This window comes from Sapajus apella, unplaced genomic scaffold (genome assembly GCF_009761245.1).
Source record: "Sapajus apella isolate SASKATOON/1434 unplaced genomic scaffold, GSC_monkey_1.0 scaffold24, whole genome shotgun sequence".
NCBI classification, from domain to species: domain Eukaryota; kingdom Metazoa; phylum Chordata; class Mammalia; order Primates; family Cebidae; genus Sapajus; species Sapajus apella.
The window spans coordinates 17,093,914-17,113,071 of NW_022436964.1; the positions used below are offsets into that span (position 1 = coordinate 17,093,914).

General features: G+C 43.4%; 1 protein-coding gene across 21 annotated transcripts in view; it reads left to right on the forward strand.

Annotated features, from left to right (window-relative positions):
• The window catches only part of KANK1 (KN motif and ankyrin repeat domains 1), a 237,654-nt gene that overhangs the window by 198,848 nt on the left and 19,648 nt on the right, over nt 1-19,158 (forward strand). For all 21 annotated transcript variants that reach the window (XM_032290986.1, XM_032290985.1, XM_032290981.1 and 18 more), the window contains one exon: nt 1,648-4,308. In XM_032290986.1, the coding sequence (XP_032146877.1) occupies nt 1,648-4,308 (2,661 nt within the window). The remainder of the gene's footprint in view (nt 1-1,647; nt 4,309-19,158) is intronic.

Genomic DNA, 19,158 nt, shown 5'->3' on the forward strand with positions numbered 1-19,158 from the left:
TGTCCAAAAGAAGTCAACAGGGAGAAAACTGTTCCCATAATTCAGAGGGTTTGATTTTGTTTTTAAAAATGAGGAGGGAAACTGAGAAGTGGAAAACACAAAATAGAGTTGAAGTCTTTCCTCTGCTTGTACCCATGCTGCTGGAGTTAATCACTCAACCTCCTGTGCCCCAGCTTTCTCAGCCAGGAAGGTATGGGAGGCAAACTGTGATCTTGTGGAGGTGGTCAGGAGCTGAGTGCCCTTGGCCTCCATTTAGAAAGGCAGCTCAGTCTGCAACAACAGCAGCAGGGACATCGCATCCCAGGCCTCCTGGTTCTGCTGCTGACTTAGTGCGTCTACTGCTGACTTTTAGGTTTTTTGTACCTCAGATAACACTTTGTAAAACAGGAATCTTAATGTCTGCTGTCTATATTCAAAGAGACTATAGATGACCAATGAAATTATCTACTGGACAATGCTTTTATGTTTGTTTTGTTTTGTTTTTGAGACAGAGTTTTTGCTCTGTTGCCCAGCTGGAGTGCAATGGCGTGATCTCAGCTCACTGCAGGCTGCACCTCCTATATTCAGGTGATTCTCCTGCATGAGCCTCTCAAGTAACTGGGATTACAGGCACCCACCACCATACCCAACTAATTTTTGTATTTTTAGTAGAGACGAGGTTTTACCGTGTGTTGGCCAGGCTGGTCTTAAACTCTTGACCTCAGGTGATCCACCTTCCTTGGCCTCCCAAAGTGCTGGGATGACAGGTGTGAGCCACCGTGCCCAGCCTTTCATGTCTTTTTTAATGAATTCTTTTAAAATTATTTAGTGAGGACTTACTATGTGCTTGACTCATTAAAATCATTATCTCTGGGTACAGATGGACATAAAGATGGAAAAAGATGAAAATAATAGACATTTTAGACTACAAAAGTGGGGAAGGATGGGAGTGAGGGTTGAAACATTACCTATTGGGTATAATGTTTACTATTTGGGTGTTGTGTACACTAGAAGCTCAAACCTTATCATTACACAATATATCCCTGTAACAAGCCTGCACATGTACTCCCTGAATCTAAGACAAAATTTTAAAAAACAATAATACAATCATTATCTCATTACATTGTTTTAAGCCTGCAAGTTAAATATTTGCATCTCCATTTTTACTGAGGGAGAAACTGAAGTTCAGAGAGGTTTATTAACTTCCTTACCCAGGCTGGGCACAGTGGCTCACGGCCATAATCCCAGCACTTAGGGAGGCCGAGGTGGGTGGATCACCTGAGGTCAGAAGTTCTAGCCCAGCATGGCCAACATGCTGAAATTCTATCTCTACTAAAAATGCAAAAATTAGCCAGGTATGGTGGTGTGCCCCTGTAATCCCAGCTACTCAAGAGGCTGAGGTGGGAGAATTGCTTGAACCTGGGAGGCGGAGGTTGCAGTGAGTCGAGATTGCAACATTGCACTCCAGCCTGGACGGCAGAGCAAGACCCTGTCTCAAAACAACAAAACTTGTTTACCCAGTTGTTAAGTTGCAGATCCGGGTTTACAACATAGGTGTGTCAACTCTTAAAATCATACCAGCTTGCTGTACTGCAACAAACACAAATACTAGTTTTTACCATTATGTGTACTGCATGTCATTATAATATTCTTTTCTCTCTCTTCTAGGAAAAGCAGATGATTGTCTGAATGGAGACCAGGACAAGGAACAGAAAGACCCTTACTTTGTGGAGACCCCCTATGGTTATCAGCTAGACTTAGATTTCCTCAAATATGTGGATGATATACAGAAGGGAAACACCATCAAAAGACTGAACATCCAGAAGAGGCGGAAGCCATCTGTGCAATGCCCGGAACCGAGGACCACATCCGGTCAGCAAGGTGTATGGACTTCCACTGAATCCCTCTCATCCTCCAACAGTGATGACAACAAGCAGTGCCCCAACTTCCTCCTAGCCAGAAGCCAAGTTACATCAACTCCAATCCCAAAGCCCCCTGCCCCTCTAGAGACCTCATTCCCTTTTCTTACTATCCCAGAAAATCGACAGCTGCCACCTCCCTCACCACAACTCCCAAAGCATAACCTTCATGTCACCAAGACACTGATGGAAACTCGGAGGAGACTGGAACAGGAGAGAGCCACCATGCAGATGACACCGGGTGAGTTCAGAAGGCCCAGGCTGGCCAGTTTTGGAGGCATGGGCTCCACAGGCTCCCTCCCCTCCTTTGTGGGTTCTGGAAACCACAGTTCTGCCATGCACCAGCTTCAAAATGGATACCAAGGTAATGGGGATTATGGTGGCTATGCCCCAGCTGCTGCCACCACTTCCTCCATGGGGAGCTCCATCCGCCACAGCCCCCTGAGCTCAGGGATCTCCACCCCAGTGACCAATGTGAGCCCCATGCACCTGCAGCACATTCGGGAGCAGATGGCCATTGCTCTAAAACGCCTGAAGGAGCTGGAGGAGCAGGTGCGAACCATCCCTGTGCTCCAGGTAAAGATCTCTGTCTTGCAAGAAGAAAAAAGACAGTTGGCCTCACAGCTGAAAAACCAAAGGGCTGCATCCCAGAACGACCTCTGTGGTGTGAGGAAGCGGTCCTACAGTGCAGGGAACACCTCCCAGCTGGAACAGCTCTCCCGGGCCCGGAGAAGTGGCGGGGAATTATACATCGACTATGAGGAGGAAGAAATGGAGAGCGTGGAGCAGAGCACACAGAGGATAAAGGAGTTCCGACAGCTTACAGCAGACATGCAAGCCCTGGAGCAGAAGATCCAGGACAGCAGCTGTGAGGCTTCCTCCAAGCTCAGGGAGAATGGAGAGTGCCGGTCTGTGGCTGTGGGTGCCGAGGAGAACATGAACGACATTGTCGTGTACCACAGAGGCTCCAGGTCCTTTAAGGATGCAGCTGTAGGGACAATTATTGAGATGAGGAATCATGGGGTCAACGTGACAGAGGCCATGCTTGGCGTGACGACTGAAGCTGACAAAGAAATTGAGCTGCAACAGCAGACCATAGAAGCCTTGAAGGAAAAGATCTACCGCCTAGAAGTACAGCTTAGAGAAACCACCCATGACCGGGAGATGACTAAACTAAAACAGGAGCTGCAGGCTGCTGGATCGAGGAAAAAGGTTGACAAAGCCACGATGGCCCAGCCACTTGTTTTCAGCAAGGTAGTGGAGGCAGTGGCGCAGACCCGAGACCAAACAGTCGGCAGTCACACAGTCCTGGTGGACACGTGTGTTGGGACCTCCGTGCAAACAAACAGTGTAGGCATCTCCTGCCAGCCCGAATGTAAGAATAAAGTCGTGGGGCCTGAGCTGCCCATGAATTGGTGGATTGTTAAGGAGAGGGTGGAAACGCATGACCAATGCACTGGGAAATCTGTAGAAATGTGTGACAAGAGTATGAGTGTAGAAGTCAGCGTCTGTGAAACAGGCAGCAACACAGAGGAGTCTGTGAACGACCTCACACTCCTCAAGACAAACTTGAATATCAAAGAAGTGCGGTCTATCGGTTGTGGAGATTGCTCTGTTGACGTGACTGTCTGCTCTCCAAAGGAGTACACCTCCCAGGGCGTGAACACTGAGGCTCTTGGCCAGGTGGAAGCTGCCATCATGGCAGTGCCTCATACTACAGATCAGGACACTAGCACGGATTTGGAACAGGTGCACCAGTTCACCAACACCGAGACAGCCACCCTCATAGAGTCCTGCACCAACACTTGCCTAAGCACTTTGGACAAGCAGACCAGCACGCAGACTGTGGAGACACGGACAGTGGCTGTAGGAGAAGGCCGTGTCAAGGACGTTAACTCCTCCGCCAAGACGCGGTCCATCGGTGTTGGAACATTACTTTCTGGCCATTCTGGCTTTGACAGGCCATCAGCTGTGAAGACCAAAGAGTCCGGCGTGGGGCAGATAAATATTAATGACAACTATCTGGTTGGTCTCAAAATGAGGACTATAGCTTGTGGGCCACCACAGTTGACAGTGGGGCTGACAGCCAGCAGAAGGAGCGTGGGTGTTGGGGATGACCCTGTAGGGGAGTCCCTGGAGAACCCCCAGCCCGAGGTTCCGCCTGGAATGATGACCGGCTTGGATCACTACATTGAGCGCATCCAGAAGCTGCTGGCAGAACAGCAGACACTGCTGGCTGAGAACTACAGTGAACTGGCAGAAGCTTTCGGGGAGCCTCACTCACAGATTGGCTCCCTCAACTCTCAGCTCATCAGCACCCTGTCGTCTATCAACTCTGTCATGAAGTCTGCAAGCACGGAAGAGTTGAGGAACCCTGACTTCCAGAAAACCAGTCTGGGTAAAATCACAGGTAGGTGATATGCTAAGGACCTGGGAATGAAGGAAGGATGGGGGAAAATGTCTTTCCAGGAGGCAAGGAAAGAACTGGAACCATTTTTGGAGGAGAAATGAAGAAAGTTTTAGAGTGGTAATCTGTAGAATAAAAACTAAGAATCAAAATATGTAAGTACCTCTGCTGATTCTGGTAGCCTCACTGGCCTCTGGCTGAGGACTAAGGCTGGAAGAAAAGTAAACTAGTGTTGGCTGCCCTAGAGGTTGTCTTCTGTGGCTGCTCATTTGGTAAGATGCTTTATTCTTTTTCAGTTATTTACTTGCTCATTATTTATAGGACTGCCTTTTAAAAATCCTACCCTGTTTGTACCCACTGTTACCAGTATATTATCAATTAGAAATACTGGCATAAAATGTGTTTAGTTAAAACATTTATTAGAGGAGAGACTCCATTAATTCATTTTTTAATTTAGCAAATAATTACTGAATTTGAGCCAGGTGCAGTGGTACACATCTGTAGTCCCAGCTGGTCTGGATTCTGAGGCAGGAGGATTGCTAGAGCCCAGGAATCTGAGGCCAGCCTGGGCAACATAGTAAGACCTCCATCTCTTAAAAAAAATATATGAAGTAAAAATCATTATTACTTGGATTCCTACTCTGTTTCAAGCATAGGTATAGGCTGTGAATTTAGTGTGAACAAAGCAGAAGAGAGCCCCTGTCCCTACAGGGCTGACATTCTAGGTGGGATGCAGGATACAGACAGTAGACCTATAATACATCAAGAGATGGTAAAAACTATGAAGAAAGTAACTCCGGTTATGAGAACAGCAAGTGGTAGTGGTCAGGGTGAGGGCTGTTTGAGATGAGGTGGTCAAAGAAGGGACCTTTGAGCAAGAACTTGGAAAGAAGGGAGTCTTTCCCACTCTTAATTTGCTTACTTCTGCACCCGCCGTGCCCCCGACAGAGTCTTGCTGTGTCACACAGGCTGGAGTGTAGTGGTTTGATCTCGGCACACTGCAACCTCCACCTCCTGGGTTCAAGCGATTCTTATACCTCAGCCTCCCTAGTAGCTGGGACTATAGGCACACCCACTATTCCTGGCTACATTTTTATATTTTAGTAGAGGCGGGGTTTTACCATGTTGGCCAGGCTGGTCTCAAACTCCTGACCTCAGGTGATCCGCCTGCCTCGGCCTCCCAGAGTTGCCAGGATTACAGGAGTGAGCCACAGCACCCAGCCTGATAGGCACTTACATTTTTGTCTTTCTTATTCTTTCTCATATTTATTGGGATTTCTGCTCACCCTTCCTTCTTTAAATTGAAGCTAATCAGGAACTACCATGGATGATTTTATGACTTACAGTAATTACCTGTGACCCTCACCAACCTGACTTCCCTTGTAACCATGTGCACTGCCTCTCACAGTGTGTAACATCATCCCAGCCCAGGGCCACACTGCCGGGCTTCTGTTTCTGGCTCTCCAGTTTTCATGAGCCAGTGTGACCTGAAAAAGAGTGTGTATTAGATTAATTTTATATGAATATGTGTAATATAGACTTAAGTAAGTCATCCACAGAAATTCCAGTCTGTTTCCCTTAATAGTCTGATGGAGCAATGATGAAACTAGACTGAAATATATTACTTTTATATCTTCCTAGGTTTCTACTTTCAAACTATTATTTTTTTCTTCCACAGTAAACTGTCCTATAGCTCAGATACTGAAAACTAACAACTATTATTGTCAGTTTTCAGTATCTGAGCTATAGGACAGTTAGTTTATTGTGGAAGAAAAAAATCGATGTGATAGCTTATGTGTGGAGTTTTACCTTTTGGAATCCAAAGAGTCTAATAAACGTACAAAGAAGTCATTTTAGAATAAACGGGATTAAAATGATCTGTGGACTGAAACAGTCTGCAGGAACTCATACCACGTTTGCTTTGACATCCTTTTAAAAATGATGATGTCAGATGAAGTCAAAATAAAATTCTTAAATATCTCCAGACACAGATGGCACAGTGGATCATCCATTATAAAAGCATTTCTTCCCAGCCTTCGTCCCTCCTCTCCTAACTGGGGTTTCTATTTCACATTCTTGCCAAAAATATTCAGCTGTAACACTGAAGTAATTTGCTGACCCCTGAGCACGGAAACCAAGGAGCAAGTTTGGTCTGGCTGTTTGACATTGTTTTTTGGTCTGTTTCCAGTCACACCAACATGCCCCACATCACTGGTTAGATCCGACCCTGCTAACAAACACCTAATTAATCAGCTAAAATACAGGAGACCTATAGCACTTGTGAACAAAACAATAAATATTTTTAACAGCACTTATTTAGTCACAATGGCAGCCCTTCTCAGAGCACACAAGAACAACTTTAAAGTATTTCTGTAATGCATATCACATTTGTGTTTTCACCATTTTGCCTAAAGTTCTAATGAGGAATGAATGAGGTTAGGAAATCAACTCAGAGTATTCCATTTTTGTTATCTGGCGTTTGTTATGTGGACTGAAAATTAAAGCAACTTGATATAGTAAAGTGGAGATTCTCAATACGTGAGGCTGTGAGAACGCTGGTGGCTCAGGGTACACTGTGCGTTCCTGTGCACACCATACTGTAGAGAACAGCGCTCACCACAGTCTAGAATACGTTTCTGTACCAAAAGATATACTGGAATATAGAAGGGTATTTATCTCAATATTTTTCTCCCCAAATAAAACAGCAGGGAATTTGGGTCTGACACTTACCAAAAAGAGCATATAAATGATCATTTCTATGAACCTAACACAGTATTCTAATTTAAAGAAATTGAGTTTGGGCTCTGAAGCCAGACAGTCTGGGTTCACATTTTTTCTCTGTCATTAGAACAGATTGTCTTTGTTCCTTCACAGGGTTGTAATGAAGATTCAGTGAGTCAATAGGAGTAAAGCACAGGGTATAAATGCTCAATGAAAGCTGGCTGAAGTTGTTATGGTTAGAGTAAGTAGATTTAGAACAAATGATGCCACACAGAAATTGTATAAATGGTCTTTTGTTTTCAACCAAAATTTTTATCTTAATTATTCTGGGTGATGACCCCCCCTCCCCAATTATTATACCTCTCCAACTAACAATTGTATCAATATAAATAAGTAAAGAGATAACAATGGGAAAACACAAAATAAATTGGGAAATTTTCAGTCCAGTCATTCAGAATCTGTGTCAAAGCTCAAAATGAAGTATATTATTGCCCAATCCATAGAGTTCTGTTCATTTCTCATAGAGTCGAAGATTTGATGATGGTGTCACTTTTCAGTATGCAATGAAGTGTTACTTTTAGCAGCATTATAGTGCTTAACACTATATTCAATTTCTTAACATTACAACTGGAGCATGCATCATAAGAGATTAATAGTTCAAGCCTAGGCAACGTAGTGAGACCTTGTCTCTATAAAAAAAAATTTTTTTTTAATTGTGTGGTCATGTTATCCCATGCCCGTAGCGTCAGCTACTCAGGAAGCTGAGGTGGGATGATCTCTTGAGCCCAGGAGGTTGAGGCTACAGTAAGCTATGATCGCACCACTGCACTCTAGCCTGGGTGACAGAACAAGACCTTGTCTGAAAAAAAAAGATTGTATTCAGTGGCTCATACCTGTAATCCTAGCACTCCGGGAGGCTGAGGTGGGTATATTGCTTGAGCCCAGGAGTTCAAGACCAGCCTGGGTGGGCAACATGGTGAAACACTGTCTTTACCAGACATAGTAAAATTAGTCAGGCGTGGTGGCAGACACCTGTAGTCCCAGCTACTCAGGAGGCTGAGGTGGAAAGATCACCTGAGCCAGGGAGCTAGACGCTGCAATGAGCCGTGCCCCTTTGTGCCACTGAACTCCAGCCTGAGTGACAGAGTGAGACCCTGTTTCAAAAAAAGAAAAAGGCCGGGCGCGGTGGCTCACGCCTGTAATCCCAGCACTTTGGGAGGCTGAAGCGGGTGGATCATGAGGTCAAGAGATCGAGACCATCCTGGTCAACATGGTGAAACCCCGTCTCTACTAAAAATACAAAAAAAAAAAAAAAATCAGCTGGGCATGGTGGCGCGTGCCTGTAATCCCAGCTACTCAGGAGCCTGAAGCAGGAGAATTGCCTGAACCCAGGAGGCGGAGGCTGCGGTGAGCCGAGATCGCGCCATTGCACTCCAGCCTGGGTAACGAGAGCGAAACTCCGTCTCAAAAAAAAAAAAAAAAAAAAAAAAAAAAAAAAAAAAAAGAAAAGAACAAGGAAAAAGAAATTAACAGTTCAGAAGAGCATATAATAAAAGAGTTAAAGTCTCCCTGGCACACTCCTGTGGTAGCCCACATATGTTTGGTGTTTACACATGTTCATGTTTGCAGTTCTGTATTTTAGAAACATACATTTTTGTAGTAAAATTTGAATCATATGTAGTCTGCCTCTGTGTTTTTTCACCTAAAAGGTCACAAACATTTTTCTAGGATTTGAGAAACAATGTCTTGGTTTTGATGGAATTAGAGCCTGATTGTGACCAGAGGTGGTATGTATTTTTTAATTCCTGATAGTGAGTTTAATGTATTTAGTATTTTCTTTTATAGATTAAAAAAGTTAAAAGGAAATGAGTTTCTGTTATAACAAAATCTTGGTGAAAAAAAAATGTTTATTCTTCCTGTAAATTGTTTTGGTTTGAGGCATAGTGTTTCTTTTTTTAATTATTATTTTCTTCTAGAGAGGGAGGAGGAGAGAGAAAATTCCAGACAAATGACTTAGAGTTACAGATACTCTAAAAATATATAACTGTCTCTGAGCAAATAAAAACAAAACTATAACAATGGAATTTAACTGCCTACCCCATGATTTAGAGAACGTTCATCTCTCATACCAAAAAGAACTGCTTTTTAAAATCAGCTTCCATATTTGCACTCTTAGTTATCTTAGTTCATCAAAAGTTAATGAACTCAAAGTCATTCCCATAACTATGAAAGTAAGTTTAGACAGAGATCTGAGCCAAAGCAAAAGCAGGGAAATAAGCCATTACAAAATACTGTTTCTAGTTAGTTTTCTCCTAGTCCAAACAATATATCATTGACGTGTCTTAGCACTTGGCTTTTAATCACTTTTTTTAATGCTACAAAAGCATCAAAACAATGCAATCCAGGTGCTTCTAGGACCGTGCAGAATATAAAAGCATGATGTAGTGGAAAGTCTAGAAGTCAGAAGAGCTGACCTCTCATACTGGCTGTGTAGGTAACTTGCTATATCTTTTTTTAGCCTCTGAGACAGGGTTTCACTCTGTCACCCAGGCTAAAGTGCACTGGCATGATCACAGCTTGCTGTAGCCTCAGCCTTCCAAGCTCTAACCATTCTCGATCTTCAGCTTCCTGAGTACCTGGGACTACAGGTGCATGTCACCATGCCTGGCTAATTTTTGTATTATTTTTAGAGACAATGCCCATGTTGCCCAGGCTGGTCTTAAACTTTTGGGCTCAAGCAATTCACCTGCCTTAGCCTCGCAAAGTATTGGGATTACAGGTGTGAGCCACCACGCCAGGCCACTGTGTCATTTTAGAGAGGGAAATTGTGGGCTTCTTTGGCCTCCTTTGTCAAATGAATAGGGTGAGATTAGTTTTTCTCCAGTCCCTTTAGCAGGATTATTCTATACAAGTGTGAGTTAACTGTTTATGTTGGTGACTACATGTATTAGCATTCAGGCTGAGTTCTGAGAAGAGAGCGTAGAAACAACATATTATCCTTTCTCCTCCGTCAATGCTACATGCATTCCCTCAAAAAGTAGTAGGTACCAAAAAAGAAGATGGTCCTTCATGAATAATCTCTACTGTCTGTTCCCCAAACCATCATTTGGGCTTAAAAAGTGAATTCATGGCTGGGTGCGGTGGCTCACACCTGTAATCCCAGCACTTTGTTAGGCCGAGGTGGGTGGATCACCTGAGGTCAGGAGTTCAAGACCAGCGTGGCCATTATGATGAAACCCCATCCTTAAAAAAAAAAAAGAAAAGAAAAAAGGGAATTCATGCTCAAGCCCTTTTTCTTAAAGAAAAACAAACATTATTTCAGATCCCTTTGAATTTCTAGTCATACTTTGGGAAATTAATGTAAATAATTGAAAGGACTCCATAATTAATTGCAAATTTCAGTCCTACCTGTTCTCAACAAGTAAATTTAGATGTTGTTTAAAAATTAAATCAGAATATGAGCTGAAAATTTGGCACAGCAACATTATTAATTAGCTGGCTACACTCTGCTGTATTTTCAGAAAGCACTTGGCACTATCAATACAAATACAGATCAGCATACCAGAACAATTGGAATAAGTGAACAGAGCAACTTTTAAAATCCATTGTAATTATTTTAATCAATTTTCTAACACATTTGGAAATCCATTGCTATATACCAATAACTAATACCCATTCTGGACGGATAAATGTTAAACAGAAAACTGGAGAAGTCATCTCTTTAAAACCCATTCAGCTCGAGTTTTGGGCATTTTTTATAAGAGATGGGGTCTTGCTTTGTCACTCAAACTAGAGAGCAGTGGCATAATCAGGGCTCACTGCAGCCCCCAACTTCTGGGCTCAGAGCTCAAGCGATCCTCCCACCTCCCAGCTCTAGTTTCATTGAATTATTTTTCTTATAAAATAGTTTGCTTCTAACATTACTAAAGTCAAGGACATAAAGTTCATTTTAAGTGGCTCATTTTTTATTAGAATCATTTCATTTGACTTAGCATTTAATATATGGATAATTATAAAAGCTAAGTATATTTGGGAATGAGAATTAATGCATCAAAGATGTTCCTCGTATTTTCCAGAACACTGAGATTTCTGTCACTTGTTATCCTTTAGTGATCTCTAATCTGACCAGGTTGTAAAATGAGGCTCCTGCTTTATTGGTGTTCATGGCCATTATAAGTTTGAGTTAATGACAGAAGACTTCGCAGTTGCCTACTCTCCCGTCCATTAACTTCCCAGTTGCGCCTGTGAAAACCATTCCCACCTGGTGGGAATTTTGAGCATCTAGACCAGAGCACCAGAATTCTAAAGGTGTTTTGTAACACACTCTGAGTGGTGTTGTCGGTTTGTTGAGACAAGGTCTCACTGTCTCCTAGGCTGGAGTGGAGTGGTGCAATCAATCATAGCTCACCATAGCCCCTAACTGCCAAACTCAGGCTATTCTCACACGTAAACCTCCCAGTTAGCTAGGACTACAGGCACATACCACCATGCCCAGCTTTTTTTTTTTCTTTTTCTTTTTTTTTTTTTTTTGTTAGGCAATTTTACTATGTTGCTCAGGCTGGTCTGCAGCTCCTGGGATCAAGCAGTTCACCTGGTTTAGCCTCCCAAAGGGCTGAGATTACAGATGTAAGCCAATACACCCAGCCTGGTTTGGTTTGGTTTTTTCCATAGAGACGGGGTTTCATTCTGTCACCCAGGTTGGAGTACAATCTCAATCTCCTGGCCTCAAACCATCCTCCTACCTCAGTCCCTCAAAGTGCTGGGATTACAGGTGTGAGCCACTCTTAGCCTGTAATTACTCCTGTTTTTATCCCTATTGTTCAGGTAGCATTTACTTTCTGTTTAGCAGAACATCTACCATTAGTGGTTCAGAGCTGTTAATTAAGCCACCAGCAATTCCTAAGAATTCACATGGATCCAAGTTGATGGGTTGAAACCAGAGGGGAGTCTAAACTCTTATTTTCAGTAGTCAGCTTTTATATTGGTTAATTTAATTCAATGGTCCTTAATCCTGGCTGTACAATAGAATCACCTAGGGAGAAGTTTAAAAATACTGATGCCTGCAATTGGAGATACCAAGGCTCTGACTGGAATGATAGGTTTACAGACTGCTTTGGGAAACTGAAGTTAACCTATAGATCCAATGAAAGCCCCTTGGAAAAACTGGCCTCATACCTTGTCCTTTACAGGTTCCTAACCTGTGGTAAGTAAAGAATGTCACTATCTGACAGGCTCAGGAGCCCCAAGTTATTTTGGGACCTTGGGAAAAGAGGAAGCCACCTAATTTATATTGGTATCTGCAGGCACAGATAAACCCTTGGCTGGGCTCCGGAGGTTTTTAAAAGGTCTAATCTGAGATTTCTTATGAAAAATTCCATCAAAGCCAATGTAAAACAAGGGGTAGGGGCTATATGGCTAATAATTATTCTTGCTGCACTTTATGCAAATAATTAGCCCAAGCATAATAAGACTAAAACTTATTTTGCAAATAAATTGGTCCTACTATAACTGGTCTTTGGTAGAAATAAAAAACTGGAAAGAGAAAAATCATGTTTCAGAAAAACTATGCCTCTTTTATTAGATTCCAGCCTTGTCCATTTTTTTTTGTTTTTTGGTTTTTTCTTTTTTTGGTGTTTTTTTTTTTTTTTAATCTCTGCCGATAACCCAATAATTGATTGGTTCTCAGGGTCATTTACCTGGATCCCTCAAGGCTTCGGGTTGGTTCTACAGGGACTCCTGAAGCTAGGACTCTCACTTCTTATGATAGGGCTTATTGTGAATCTTACAGTGTGCTATTCACTCATGTGCTATACTAAAGCTGTGGATAAGAATGACCCCAACCAAGCACAGTGACTGCATACAGTCAACTTCAAGATGGTTTCACTCCTCTTATCGTGGGGCAACCCCTTCCCCAACAATGTCCCATAAGCAAGAAGGAATTAGAGCTGTCATCAGCCATTCCCATCTCCATAGCTCACACCTCCGGATTCAGGTGTACTGAAACCCAAGGGGGTGCGGGCATTGAAACTGCCTTTCCAAAATCATGACAGTAAAAGAAACCTGACATAGGTGACTCAATCTTACTTCTGACCTACAAGCTGTCGTCGTTCATTCCTGGGCACAGACCAAGCTAACTGGGATGAATTTAGTTTATAGTTTAACCTTAAAGCAAGAATGATAATAGCCCTCCCCAAGACTAAACTGCCTTTGTAAAACTAATGAAAGCCCACAAGGTTAGAATTATGGAAGGAGCCTGAATTCTGTTTTATTTATTTATTTATTTTTGAGACAGAGTTTCGCTATTGTTGCCGAGGCTAGAGTGCAATGGCACATCTCGGCTCACTGCAACTTCCATCTCCCAGGTTCAAGCAATTTTGCTTCCTCAGCCTTCCAAGTAGTTGGAATTACAGGCGCATGCCACCGTGCCCAACTAATTTTTGTATTTTTAGTAGAGATGGTGTTTTGCCATGTTGGCCAGGCCGGTCTCAAACTCCTGACCTTAGGTGATGCACCCACTTCACCCTCCCAAAGTGCTGGGATTACAGGGGTGAGCCACTGTACCCAGCCAAGGGGCCTGAATTCTGATCAAATGTAGGCATAGTTTCTATAATCCCTTACTGCTCAGGAGTCATGTGGCCAGAGGTCACAAGGTTTTTGACTTCCCCAATTGTTCCTATAGATAACATCACTATTGTAGAACCTAAGATTGGTCTTTTGAGATGTTTTTCACACTTTGGCATTCTGGTAGCCCACTGGCTCCACTCAGACCCAAGGCTGGTCCTTGTTGCCCCACCCAGAGGTGGATTCAGCACAGGAGGACCATTTTCCACACCCCTATGACTTCATCCCCAACCAAACAGCAGTACCCATTTCCTAGTCCCTTACCCACCAAATTGTCCATAAAAACCTTAACCTCCAAGCCTTGGAGAGACTGATTTGAGTAGTAACTCCATCACCCATGAACTGGCCTCAAGTCGATTAAACTCTTTCTCAACTGCAAATATATATACACACATACACACACACACATTGATACCTGGACCCACCCAGATAGTTCATTGTATCTATATTTTTGTTAAGTCCCACCCTCAATTCAGGTGATTCTAAAGGGTAGCTAAGGTTGAAACTATTGAATTTTGTTGGCCTCTGTTCTTTGGCTTTCCTAGCCACACGTTTTCTTTGTCTTGCTCAAACACAGCAGTCATTTGTCAATTTTACGTTGGTGCATGTGGTGTCTACAACTACAAACGGGTCCTTATCAAGTTCAGATTGTTTATAGGCCACTCAAGACCAGCCAGAGTTTCAACGCCATCGAAAGAACATTTTCTGGCAATATAGGTGACCAGTTCCCTCTGACTTGACAAATGAGAGCCAGTTTGGAATTTAATGAGGTTCCCTGCCTTACCAGTTAGCCTCCGTAGAATCCTCATACCTTCACTTGAATTACATGGACACTTACAAAAGGCTCTCAATGACCCAGTACTGTTGTAAGCACTGGACAGGACGCCGGATAAGAATGTAGCATGGAGGAACTCAAGGAGCTGACCATCTCATTGAGTAGACAGGGCATATTTTAATCTAGACAGTAAGTGCTACAGGATTATGATGGGAAAAAGATCTCTGTGGAATGGTTGGAATGGTATCATAGAAAATGGACTAGAGAAGATAGAATTTGGGCCAAGCCTTGAAAAGAGTATAGGTAGAATTCAGCTGGTATAGGGTGGTGAATTTCCAGACCTGTAAGACGATCTAATTACTCCCTACTCCCAGAGTTGGAAGTATTTAAGTCACAAGACCACTCTAAACAGAATGGACAGAGTGGAGGAGTAGCTAAGAGGTAAAATTCCCACAGGCAAGATGAAGCCTTCCACATTGACCCTTGGATGCCTGCACAAGGAATTGGACCTTGATTTGAGAAGCTTTAAAAAGCCCTAGTTTACAAATGTCAGCTGTGGTGAGAAAATTTGTAGCACTGGGTATCTCTGGGTGACCCTCTCTGGAAGGGGTGGGAGGCAAGGCTTACCAGGTTATTAGAAATGTTTTCAGGCATATACACAGGCATATACATTTACCAAATTCCATCTGACTTAAAACTTAAAATCTATGCATTTTCATGGGGCATGGTGGCATACACCTGGGTCCTATGGTCCTTAGCTACTCCAGAGGTCAAGGTGGGAGGATTGGCTGAGCCCAAGAGTTCAAGGCTACAGTTAGCTATGATTGTATTCCATTTCACTCTAGCCTGTGCAACCGTGTGAGACCTTGTCTATAATCAATTCTGTGCATTTTATTGTCTATAAATTGTATTTGAATTTTTTAGAAAAATTTTAAGCTGTATTTAAACAGAAAACCTATGGATTAAAAGACTTTAAAACTATAGCAACCAATCGAAATATATGACTGGGATTCTAATACAAACACCCTATAAAAGAAATTTTTAAGAGACTATAGGAGGTTGGGCACAGTAGCTCATGCCTGTAATTCCAGCACTTTGGGGGGCTGAGGTCAGCAGATAGCTTGAGCCCAGGAGTTCAAGACCAGCTTGGGCAATATAGTAAAACCCTATCTCTACTAAAAATACGATAAAAAAGCCAGGGTAGGCCGGGCGCGGTGGCTCACGCCTATAATCCCAGCACTTTGGGAGGCCGAGGCGGGTGGATCACAAGGTCAAGAGATCGAGACCATCCTGGTCAACAAGGTGAAACCTCGTCTCTACTAAAAATACAAAAATTAGCTGGACATGATGGTGCGTGCCTGTAGTCCCAGCTACTCGGGAGGCTGAGGCAGGAGAATTGCTTGAACCCAGGAGGCGGAGGTTGCGGTGAGCCGAGATCGTGCCATTGCACTCCAGTCTGGGCAACAACAGCGAAACTCCATCTCAAAAAAAAAAAAAAGCCAGGGTCGGGCGCAGTGGCTCATGCCTATAATTCCACCTCTTTGGGAGGCTAAGGCAGGTGGATCACAAGGTCAGGAGTTCGAAACCAGCCTGGCCAATATGGTGAAACCCCGTCTCTACTAAAAATACAAAAATTAGCTGGGTGTGGTGGCACATGCCTATAGTCCCATTTACTCGGGAGGCTGAGGCAGAAGAATCACTTGAAGAACCCACGAGGGCGGAGATTGCAGTGAGCCAAGATCACACCACTACACTCCAGACTGGGGGACAAAGCAAGACTCCGTCTCAAAAAAAAAAAAAAAAAAAAAAGCCAGGCATAGTGGTGTACATCTATGGTCCCAGCTACTTGGTGGGTCTAAGGTGGGAGGATCGCTTGAGCCCAGGAGGCAGAGTTACAGTGAGCTGAGATCACGCCACTGCACTCCAGCCTGGATGACAGAGTGAGACGCCATGTAAAAAGAAAGAGACTGTTGGAGAAACTTGAATACTGGCTGGATTATGTGATAATCATAAAGAATTACCTGTTTTTAAGGTTCGATAGTTTCAGCCTCGATGATTTGTATTTTTTAGAGTTTGTTCTTTTAGGGACATATACTGAAATTTTTTTGGAGGAAAATGGTAGACTCTCTAGCTGTTGCTTCAGAATAATCCAGTGTGAGTGGCCAGTGGTAATTATCAGGGAAACCAGCTATCTTCTAATCATTGCTGAAGCTAGTATTGGGAACACAGGAGTTTATTAAACTATTATCTACTTTTGTACATGTTTGTGGTTTCAATAATAGTAAAAACTATTATGTATTTGCGTTTAAAAAGTCGTTAGTTCTTGAAAATGTTTTGTACAAGTGTCTCTCTAAAAAGAGTGTTCTGGCAGCCAGGCGCAGTGGCTCGTGCCTGTAATCCCAGAGCTTTGGGAGGCCGAAGTGGATGGATCACTTGAGGTTAGGAGTTTGTGACCAGCCTGGCCAACATGGTGAAACCCCTTCTCTACTAAAAATAAAAAAAATAGCCAGGCATGGTGGCGGGCGTGTGTAATCCCAGCTATACTCAGGAGGCTGAGGCAGGAGAATTGCTTGAACCCAGGAGGCGGAGGTTGCAGTGAGCTGAGCTTACTCCAGTCTGGGCAACAGAGCGAGACTCCCTCAAAAAAAATAAAGTGTTTTGGCACTCAGCAATTAACCAGTCAGACTTTTTGGAGGCGACTGCGATATTTTCTAAGTAATTATGGATTTGGAGAAGGAAGAATGAAGATAAATGCCCTGCTTTACTTTGCTTAAAGTAAGTCAGAGGTACCTTAGGCATTTCATATGTGCAGTCTAGGAGGCACATAAGGTCGCAGGCGTTAAACATTGTTTGGACCTCAGAATTCAGTACAGCTAGTGCTCGACTTACGACCACGGTCGGGACCGCGGACCGGTCGTAACACAATTTGATTGTAAGTTGAGTAGGCTATATGTACAGTTGAAATGGTGCACGCGGAGATGGTAGTGCTGCGGAAGCTGGTCCGCACTGTCGTACGCCCAGCTGGGCAACATTTGCACTGCCAGACACGGAGCAGTCGTGGCTAGTGATTGTGGTCGTAAAGTCAAATGGTCGTAAGTTGCATAGGTGGTAAGTCGATCAATACCTGTATTGTGTGTGTTCAGGAGGAAGTTGGATTTGTAAAGGAATCGCCCACGTAGCTCCCATTCCCCACAGCTAGAGGAGAAAGCATTGTGCTGTTGATTCGTGGACAAGGGACTGTTCACAGAATTAGGAACGTGAGTTCTAGTTCAGCTCTGTGGCCTGGGGCAAGTCACTGAACCTAGCTGGCCTTCAGAATCCTTAGCTGGAAGAATGAGATTTGAAATTTAGATGATACCCACTTGAAGTCAGGAGTTTGATGCCAGGCTGGCCAACATGGTAATACCCTGTCTCTACTAAAAATACAAAAATTAGCCAAGCGTTGTTGCATGCACCTGTAGCTCCAGCTACTCTGGAGGCTAAGGCAGGAGAATCACTTGAACCCGGGAGGCGGAGTTTGCAGTGAGATGATAGGACTCACTCCAGCCTGGGTGACAGAGCAAGACTCCATCTCAAAAAAGAAGTTTTTTAGGCGATCTCTAATGCCTCACTTTAAATTTTTTGCTAAAGTGGGCCACCTGCATCAGTGATTCTTGTAGGTGGTGGGGAATGTCAGAAATGCCATCACTGGGCCCCCATCCCAGAATTACAGAAAGACCTTCTGGCAGCACGTGCCTGGGAATCTGCATTGTAGCCAACATCGCGGGTGATTCTTATGAGATATAGAACTTAAAGCAGTTTTAGGGCTTATTAGTTCTTTTTCTTCAAATTGCCTCAAAATACAGGCAACACTTAAACTGATTTTCTTCTAAGAATCTAAGATTTCAGAGCTTTACTTTGAAAGGGATAAAGTTGTGATCACCTGACATTATTGTGAGTAGATTTCAATGTTTAATTTTTGTTAGTAATTTGTTTATAAAGTATAATTGAGGAAATATTAGAGTTAAAAAGAAAAAAATATATAGTAGCCTGCGATTCTCCAGCCTTAGCAAAGCAGTGTTTTTTGTTTTGTTTTTATTTTTTTTTCTTTTTTTTCTTGAGACAGAGTCTCGCTCTGTCACCAGGCGCCAGGCTGGAGTGCAGTGGCACGATCTCGGCTCACTGCAACCTCCACCTCTCAGGCTCAAGCAATTCTCCTCCCTCAGCCTCCTGAGTAGCTGGGACTATAGACGCGCACCACCACGCCCAGCTAATTTTTGTATTTTTTTAGTAGAGATGGGATTTCACCATGTTGGTCAGGATGGTCTCAATCTCTTGACCTCGTGATCCGCCCGCCTCAGCCTCCCAAAGTGTTGGGAATGCAGGTGTGAGCCATTACGCCCGGCCAGCAAAGCAATGTAAAATGGGTTTCCTGCACGTCCTTCCATGATTTTTCTAATACATATATGTAAGTATAATTATTTTCCAGTGCCAGAAGGCAGCAATGAGAACAAAACCTCTTTTGTGTTTTTTTTTCCCATGAGTAAAACATAAGACTTGAGATTCAGGTGAATTCCGGTGTGTTATAAGGCAGGCCTTTTATACAGGGGGTGGAGAGGCCAGCCATCGTTCCCTTCGTGGCAATGGCCTGAGCTGTGTTGTGGTGCAGGCCGATGATTTGTGTGTTGTATCGTTAAAGGGCATCATCCCACTGATCTTTTCTGGTTTCTGTTAAACTTGAACTGAGAGGTCGCACA